The sequence below is a fragment of the Leguminivora glycinivorella genome, chromosome 16, assembly GCF_023078275.1.
Source record: "Leguminivora glycinivorella isolate SPB_JAAS2020 chromosome 16, LegGlyc_1.1, whole genome shotgun sequence".
Classification (NCBI taxonomy): domain Eukaryota; kingdom Metazoa; phylum Arthropoda; class Insecta; order Lepidoptera; family Tortricidae; genus Leguminivora; species Leguminivora glycinivorella.
In genome coordinates, this window is record NC_062986.1 from 19,913,770 (window position 1) to 19,923,486 (window position 9,717).

Genomic DNA, 9,717 nt, shown 5'->3' on the forward strand with positions numbered 1-9,717 from the left:
TGCTTTTAATTTTTATAATGTATGACCCCTGCGTAATTTTGCTTAAGATCCGGGGGTCTATTCTTTAGGTTGAAGATGATCCTGTAATATAATTAAATGCACAAATCAATATATAAAATTGATACTTACAGATAAAATGTTTATATCGAGACCACAAAGAATAACTTTAAGACCATCAAAAGAGTTCTTAAAAATAAGTTGATTTTACTAGAATAGTGGTGAGCAAACTTTTTTCATCGGGGGCCAAAATATGAAGGAATTTTAGAGGCGGGCCAGATTTACATCAAAAATGAATTATTACTATTATCCCGGAGCTGTAAGTTCCTCTTTATGAAGCATTTGTTTTGAACTATTTTGCAATGTGGCTAAGACATATCGTTTGCCAAATCTAGCGATTATTTACGAATTGGTTGAATCGATTAGGCCCTATGTACAAGGAGGAGCTTAAACAAAATGGTCTGATCATGACTATTTTGTTTAAGCTCCTCCTTGTACATAGGGGTTGGTTTGTTCATTAGTATTATTAATAAACCTGTTCTTCATCTTATTTAATTTTATTGTATTATTTTACTTGTATTTAAAAGTATAGTATATTATAAAATATACGATTTCTATCAACTTACTGAAATGTCATTTGAATCGAAATTGCAGACTCTGTCACAGCACTAGTTTAAAAATAAAAATGAATTATAAATGACATAATAAGTAAATGCTGCGTGATAAACGAATATCGTAAAATACCCACTAAGAACTAAGATACGCAAAAATATAATATGTGATAGATTATGTTTAAAGTAAGCGACATATTGTTTTTAAGTACTTGATTTTTGTAAATATTATTACAGGATATTATTTAAAATTTCTTTAGGTCTCGCGAGTTTACGTTTTGTGGACGGTGTCATGTGTCAAAAAGAGGAACTTACAGCTCCGGGACAATACAGTGCTAGCTATATTCCACACTATTTGAAGGACTGATGGCGGGCCAGATACAATCCTTTCGCGGGACGCACATGGCCCGCGGGCCGCACTTTGTCCACAACCGGACTAGAAGGTAAGTAAATTAGCCTATTTAAACTAGATGTCTCAGAATGTAGACCCCGGTTATACGCAGAAAGCTTGTACACACACACACTCACTCACTCACACAAAAAATATGTGGACTTGCAAATAATTAGTCTATCGGACTAATATGGACACACACAGACACACACACTTGTGTACGTGCAAATAATTAGTCTATCGGAGTAATATCGATCAGGAGGTTTTGAAACGACGCACACATGCAACTGTTAAGGGGACGAACGATGTGTATTTTTTTAGCAAGTGTCTTTTTTAACCCCAGACGCAAAAACGACGGGGTGTTATAAGTTTAACGTGTCTGTCTGTCTTTCTGTTTGTCTGTCTGTGGCATGGTAGCTCCCGAACGGATGAACCGATTTACATTTAGTTTTTTTTTGTCTGAAAGCTGAGTTAGTCGGGAGTGTTCTTAGCCATGTTTCATAAAAATCGGTCCACTATGTCGCGGTCGGGGTTTTTTCAAAATTTTCATTTTGTGGTTAGATTATTGTAAAAAATAATAATGCTAGATCAGATTACATTTTATTTATTCACAAGTATTTATGATACATAGAATGTTACAAATGAAGATACAGAGCGTTAATACATTCGGCCGTTAACATGTGAAAATTATAAATTTATTTATGTAGACGTACAAGTTCACATACAATCATTACATTTGAAAAAGAAAAAAAAACTATACATACTTATAACCTAAAAGAACCCGTTCTGTGCCATGCCGGGTCCAAAGGTCCCCATCACGCTAGCAGCGTTACCCCGCTGACCTGTGAAAATTGGTGTATGCATAGTGTGACCTGTATATTCTCTAATAATTTTAACATAAGAGTAAAAACTTCAAAACTATGCTTAGATATTTTTTTAGACTCTTGAGATATTAAAAGTTGAATTAATATAGCGATTATGAGTTTCAATCCTAAATTACATTAAATAAAAAATACTGAACTTTAATGCTTAAAATTGTCTTTAATGCCCACATTAATTATAAATTACATAAATATTCTCAGTTAATAAAACTTAATGCTCGCATAAAATATTAATCGCAATAATTAACTTACTATTTCTGCGAAGCTGGTCGTCCTCTTAACAAGGAATCTTCGGCAGTCAAAGGTTAGGACCGTGAGTAAAGCTTTGAGTAACTTGCAGTGAACGACTTTACTTCATATAAATACGACGAGAACAGACAGACGAGCACATTCGAACCCATCCGTCCACTCAGCTTAGACATGAAGCTGGTAATTTAACAGTTTAAGTAATAATATAAAGAAATAAACCTTAATTTCTTTAATTAGTCTACAATTTTGGACTATTATTTATTTATGTAGTTACAATCTTGACCTACTCACAAAATGACTAACCCCCTTAGTACGTGTTCACATTATCCGATCCGATATCCCGTACATTACAGGCGCCATCTTGGATTTTTTCCATAGAAATCCTTCCGACATCAGATATCGGATCGGATAATGTGAAAACGGACTTACTCATAAAAAAGGTACTGAACTGATTGGTCAAAAATTGTTTTGTCCCTTTCTGTCATGTTGACTTATGTATATTTGAGAAAGGGACAAAAAAATTTTGACTAATCAGTTCAGACTTTTTTATTGATAAAGGGGTTAATCTTGACCTCTCAGACTTTTCACGAAAATCTTTTGTTTTTTCCTATTTCAGGTTATAGTGCTATTCCTTATAGCCTGCGGCTATGCTGCGAAGTTGGATAGGACGTATTTACCACCACCTGGTGCTGCTACAGCTGGGGGCAGCCCAGGGTCCTTAAGTGCCCCTGGTCAGAGCTTTGGACAGCAGGCTCCAGGATTCCAAGGGTCTCAGGGTGGACCTAGCCAGGCCGGTAACTTTGGTGGAGCCTCATCTGGATTTGGGCGTCCTGGATCTAACCAGCCATCTGGTTCTTCTGGATTTGGCAATGCTGGATCATCAGGATTCGGACGTGGCTCCAACCAGCCCTCTGGATCAGGATTCGGACCTGAATCCAATCAACCTTCAGGATCTGGATTTGGCAGCAACGCTGGTTCATTCGGCCGTCCTTCTGGACAAGCTGGACCTCAGGGTTTCCAGCCTACTGGCTCTGGCGTGCAACCTCCTTCTTCCCAGCTTGGATTTAACGGACCCCAGCAGCCTGAGCGTCCTCAAGCGGCCGCTGACAGGACCGCTGAAATCCTCAGATACGATAACGAGAATGATGGTGAAACCTTCTCCTACAACTTCGAGACCTCGAACGGTATTTCTGCTGAGGAGTCCGGAGTAGCAACCAATGGTGTCCAGGCTCAGGGTGGTTTCTCGTACACTGGTGATGATGGGCAGTTCTACAAGATCACGTACACGGCTGACGAGAACGGCTACCTGCCCCAGGGTGACCACCTGCCGACGCCTCCCCCGATCCCTGATGAGATCCTGAGGTCCATTGAGGAGAACGCGAGGGCTGCTGCTGCTGGAACTCAAGAAGGTAAGATTTACTGTTCTTATTTTTTACTGCATATTTATAAAAATTTAAAACACACCTCCGGCAGGACTCGAACCTGCGAACCTATTGGATTGCGGTCCGAGTTCTGTAGGGGGTGTGAATTTTTCCATTTTTTCTTTAATTTAAAAATATGTATTACTTACTGTTTTTGTTTACATAAGTACCTAATAATTGCGAATGAGCTTATTCTTTGTTGTTGGATAATTAGTACGAGCTATTGTTTTTGAGATCTTTAAGGGTAGGTAGTATGAGAACTAGACTTACCCCCTTATTCATAAACGTACTTTAAAGTTATCAAGCCGATAAAGTTCGTTTGTCCCTTTCCTACGTGTTGGTGTGATAGAAAAGGACAGACGAACTTCATCGGCTTCGGCTTGATTAGAGCACGTTTATGAATAAGGGGGTAAGTCCACAAAACTAAAATAAAAGGTAAATTTTATAGTTATTTGTTATACAAGGGGGCAAAGTTGTGTTTTAACGCCGAGTGTGGAATTAAAAACGAGCAAGTGAAAGGATTCTATAGTTGAACCACGAGCGAAGCGAGTGGTTCGAGAATAGAATCCTGAACTTGCGAGTATTTTAACACACGAGAAGTAAAATACATTTGCACCCGAGTGTAACACAAAACTTTTCCCCTCACTATAGCGAGGAAACTACAACGCAATAAATGCGTTTATCACTGCTTCCAGTAGTAGTTCCACAAGTGGTAAATCATCTTTATTACTAGATTCACCTACTTTTATCAATTTGAAAGCAGTTAATTTAACTTTATTCAAGGTCAAATTACTTTACCCACTAGTGGATAAAATGCGTTTTTACCCGCTGGTATTAAAGGACAAAACACGTGTTTCCGAGCTAGTGAGGGGAAAATATATTTATAGCAGACTTACAATGATCATTAAAAAAAGATGATTCCTGGCTGAAAATATTTAGATCATATTATCCAATATGCTCGTAAAGCACTGGTAGAAAATGTTTAGATACTACTTAAACATGAATTTCGTGTATAAATATTAAATTAAATTTTATCCATTACACGCTAGTCACCTGATAAACAGTAAAATAACTGACATAATTATTTACATACAAATGCGTGATTCATATAAATTCCAATCGTAAAAAATGAATTCCGATGGTTATAAAAATTCGTGTAGATTTAATTATGAACGTGCACATTAAATTGTTTCTAATTAAAACATCAATCAAGGAAGAGCATTGAAAGGAGTAAATATAAATAACCTTCTTTTTTACGTGCAAAGGGTTAAAGATTTTAACCCTTTGCTTGATGTTTAAGGTTATGGGTAGTTGCAATTATAAATTAGTAGGTAGTTAATGTAGTGAAGCGCTGGTGGCCTAGAGGGGACAGCGTGCGACTTTCAATCCAGAGATCGCGGGTTCGAACCCCGGCTCGTACCAATGAGTTTTTCAGAATTTATGTGCGAAATATTATTAGATATGTATTTGCCAGTCACTTTTCGGTGAAGGAAAACATCGTGAAGGAACTGGACTAATTCCAATAAGGCCTAGTTACCCTTTGGGTTGGACGGCAGTCGCTTTCGTAAAACTTGTGCCTACGCCGAATCTTGGGATTTGGGACAAGGTTCCCAAAAGAAGCGGCAAATGCCGCGATAACGCAAGGAAGATGAGGTAGTAATGTAGTTTGACGATCGATCTGGCTTAATCGGTATTCACTCTTTTTATTATGAAATCGATAGTCTTAGGTTGGAATCTAGGAAAGGGCATTTTTATTAGTGTGATGAACACAGTTTTTATTTGTTTATGAGTCATAGGGCTTAATAAGTTTGTGTTAGTCCGTTTTCACATTATCCGATCCGATATCGGATGTCGGAAGGATTTCAATAGAAAAAATCTAAGATGGCGCCTATAATGTATGGGATATCGGTCCGGCATCCGATATCGAATCGGATAATGTGAAAACGCACTAAGGCTGTAAGCTTTTACTTGTAAACATACGATGAACTTTTTAAGATTAAATAGATTAGATTAGATTAGATAGATTTTTTATTTTTGAGATTGAATAATTTTGGCTACTTTTTAATACATTTCCAGGCCGTGAGATTTCAAAAAAACCTTCGGTTTTCAAGTGTGTAATCATATATTGGACACCAACTAGTCTAATTCTTGTATTATCGCCCTAAAATCCGAAGAGCTATTTACGAACGTATGTTTAACTCCCGACGCAAAAACGACGGGGTGTTATAAGTTTGACGTGTCTGTCTATCTGTCTTCGTATGTGTCTGTCTGTGGCATCGTAGCTCCCGAACGAATGAACCGATTTAGACTTAGTTTTTTTTGTTTGAAAGCTGAGTTAGTCGGGAGTGTTCTTAGCCATGTTTCATGAAAATCGAATCGAAATCAAAATTTTAATTTAATGGTTGGGTTTTCAAGTGTGTTATCATAAATTCGACACCAACTAGTTTTATTCGTGTATTATCGCCCTAAAATCCGAACAACTATTTACGAATGTATTTTTTTCAATAATTTTAATGTCAGCCGCGTCTAATTCTCAATGTTTATTAGTACATTAAAATGATATTAGCCTCACGATTTCTTCCCTTGTAACAGTAAAATGCGAAGATTCCGTCCGTCACGAGTCTCATTACAAAACGTATTTGCAACATCGGTAACATAGCAATTTGCCATCTGTTGTCATATACTGGAACTATTATTTCTAATGAGTGTATTCCTATAATGGCATGGGTGTGTTAAAAATTTCAGTTTTGGTTGAATGAAATATTTATATAAATTAAATCTAAATCCAAATCATTTATTGATCAAACTAGGTACAAATCAAGCTATTAGAGATTAACAAGCCATGTTGCTTGAAAAAATAAATATACAGGATGCCTAAAGTTATTGGTTAACTGTATTAATTTAAAAGGTTACTATAATTTTGACGACCGGTCTGGCGCAGTCGGTAGTGACCCTGCCTGCTACGCCGCGGTCCCGAGTTCGAATCCCGGTAAGGGCATTTATTTGTGTGATGAGCACAGATATTTGTTCCTGAGTCATGGATGTTTTCTATGTATATAAGTATTTATATATTATATATATTGTTGTCTGAGTACCTGCAACACAAGCCTTCTTGAGCTTACCGTGGGACTCAGTCAATCTGTGTAAGAATGTCCTATAATATTTATAATTTTTAATTTTATATTTATAAATATCCTATTCGGCAATTTTATAAAAAAAAACTCTCCCTGAGATCAAAGTTGATAAAAAGTATGAAAAGCCATTTTTTCGCGTGATCCGTAGTTGAGGTTCAATCCATATTAAAAATTGTTTGTACGACCTATATTAACCCTGTAAAGTGTTGCAAGAGTTTAAAAAACCTTGTGATTTTAATAAATGAAACAAAAAGTAAATTCATACTTGGGTGTTGTAAGAGTTGTCTCTACTTGCTAAATTTGATTGACTTTATTGTTCTTAGTCTGTCTGTGTTCATTTGATTACAAAGAGAAGGCATTGAGAATGCGCATAATCATGTTTTAGAGTAGCATCTGCGATTACACAAATAATAGGGTCAAATAAAATTTTAGACAAAGGCCACTCAACTTATTTTTTATCATGTAGAAACGTTTGCAAACGATACTACATATTTTTGTATCAAATGAAAAATCTCACTCTCTTCTTTAGGCAATACCATATAACCACAAAATTAAAATTTTAAAAAGACCCCCGACCGCGACATAGACCGATTTTCATGAAACATGGCTAAGAACACTCTCGACTAACTCAGCTTTCAGACGAAAAAAAACTAAATCTAAATCGGTTCATCCGTTCGGGAGCTACGATGATACAGACAGACACGTCAAACTTATAACACCCCGTCGTTTTTGCGTCGGGGGTTAAAATAATGACTCTGATAATGATACACATGCTTATTTGAGTGACAACTGAAAAATGACTCTGATAATGATACACATGCTTATTTGAGTGACAACTGAAAAATGACTCTGATAATGATACACATGCTTATTTGAGTGACAACTGAAAAATACATTCCTTGTCTGTCTGCCTGTCTATGTGTCGAATAGGTACACATAGTAGTAGGTAGATACTTTACATAATTCATAACCAAAATAGGATTCCGTCTTCATCCTAATTTAAGATCAGGTGTTTATAAATTACTAATGAATTTTTGTAACTTCACAGGTGCCTACAACCCCGAAGAAGACAACGCCCCCGTTTACAACGCTCCCACCTTCAACCAAGCCCAGCAGTCCAGCTCCAACGGCTTCGGACCTTCGGCTTCCGCGGGACCTTCTGGACATTTTGGTTCTCAGACCGGTTTCAACCAGGGCTCGACCCAAGGAAGTGCTGGACTAGCTGGACAGACCGGTTTCAACCGTCCCACCCAAGGTTTTGGCCAAGCACCTCAAACCCAGTTCAATGGTAACCAAGGATTCTCTGGTCAACGTGCTCAGGGTCAAAACGGCGGTCAGGCTGGTTATGACTACTCTAGGCCCCAGAATCAGGGACGTCAGCCTAATGGAAATGCCAACGCTATCCCATCTGGACCCTTCAAGCCTTCCGGCCCTCAGAACCAGGCCAGACCTTTCCAGAACCAGCCCTCAGGTCAAGATAGACCCTTCCCTGGACAAAACCAGCCGTCCGGCCCAGCTTCCAACCAAAGACAATACCTGGCTCCCGAGCCTCAGCAGCGTCAGCCTGGTAACCAAGGATCAGCTCCTCAATCATTCAACCAAGGTCCCCGAGGTCCCCAAGGTTCCCAAGGTCCCCAAGGTCCCCAAGGTTCCCAAGGTCCCCAAGGTCCCCAAGGTCCCCAAGGTCCCCGAGGCCAAGGTCAGGGCTCTACCCAGTACAACCAGAACCAAATTGGATCTGGATCGCAGCCTAGCCGCGGACCATCTACCTTTGGCCAGAACCGTCCATCTAACCAGCCTTCCCAAGGTTCCCCAGCTCAGAGAGGTCCTCAGGGTCCGCAAAGCCCGAGAGGTCAGGGCAACACTCAACAAGACGGATATGAATACAACCGACCTCAAAACGGTTTCAACGCCGGCAGCCAATCCCGGCCTCAGGGTCCTAGCTCAAGACCTCAATCTGCTTTCCCTGGCTCAAGCTCTCAAGGTCAGCCTGGATTCCCTGGTGCTCCAAGCCAGACTGGTTTCCCTGGTGCCCAAGGGCAGTTCCCTGGAGCTAACCGCCCAGCGGCGCAAGGACCTCAAGGTTTCCCCGGTTCCCAGTCTCCCAGAGGTCAGGGTCAGCCTCAAAGACCCCAGGAATCTTTCAAAGGACCCCAGCAGAAACCTAGCTTCAGCCCTGAAGAAGGATACAAATACTAAATAGCCAAAGGATGATAGCTCATATGAATACTAGTACGGCATTAGAAAATAAACAAAAAAAGTTACTCTGTACGTAGTTTTATGTTGTACATAGTAAGTTTAATGTTTTGTCACTATGTGATAGAAGGGAATTAAATTATGCAATTTTCGAAAGCGAAAACATTTTTTTATTTAAACCTCCTTTGTTTTACCTTGAATTCATACCATTGTATAAAAAAATAAAAATACATATGCACTTTTAAATATTTTCTTACTTAATCTAGCGCAGTGTGTTCAGTATAATGAAATTAGTATATCATTAAATAAATAAATCAATAAATATTATAGGACATTCTTACACAGATTGACTGAGGCCCACGGTAAGCTCAAGAAGGCTTGTGTTGTGGGTACTCAGACAACGATATACATAATATATAAATACTTATATACATAGAAAACATCCATGACTCAGGAACAAATATCTGTGCTCATCACACAAATAAATGCCCTTACCGGGATTCGAACCCGGGACCGCGGCGTAGCAGGCAGGGTCACTACGCGCTAGGCCAGACCGGTCGTCTATTGCTATTGAAGACAAGAATAATCAAAAGCACATCAAATATTTAAGTTCATAGATACATATCAAAAAAAATTTTTTTTTTGCGCTGTTATTGTTGTTCTAAAATGCCCTAAAAACTAAAGGAATAAAAAAATTACAAATAACCATGATAATTACTAAACCATGTTAATGTGTCGAAAAACCCTATTTAACCAGGAAACTATTATTAAGGTCAAAAAAATTTAAACCTAAGTAATTGAGACATCCTGGTTTACAAAACATGTCAGACTTCATAG

General features: G+C 38.6%; 1 protein-coding gene across 1 annotated transcript; it reads left to right on the top strand.

The window, feature by feature from the left end:
- The first annotated feature begins 2,273 nt into the window (after positions 1-2,273).
- LOC125234544 (pupal cuticle protein 36-like) lies at positions 2,274-9,043 on the top strand. The gene is made up of 3 exons (XM_048140822.1): positions 2,274-2,309; positions 2,746-3,538; positions 7,733-9,043. The coding sequence occupies exons 1-3, from the start codon at positions 2,301-2,303 to the stop codon at positions 8,881-8,883; spliced, it is 1,953 nt and encodes a 650-aa protein (XP_047996779.1). The 5' UTR covers positions 2,274-2,300; the 3' UTR covers positions 8,884-9,043.
- Positions 9,044-9,717: the final 674 nt, after the last annotated feature.

Coding starts and splice junctions, on each gene's coding strand:
- LOC125234544 (XM_048140822.1), top strand. Junction 3,539..7,732: donor TGCTGCTGGAACTCAAGAAG/GTAAGATTTACT, acceptor GTAACTTCACAG/GTGCCTACAACCCCGAAGAA.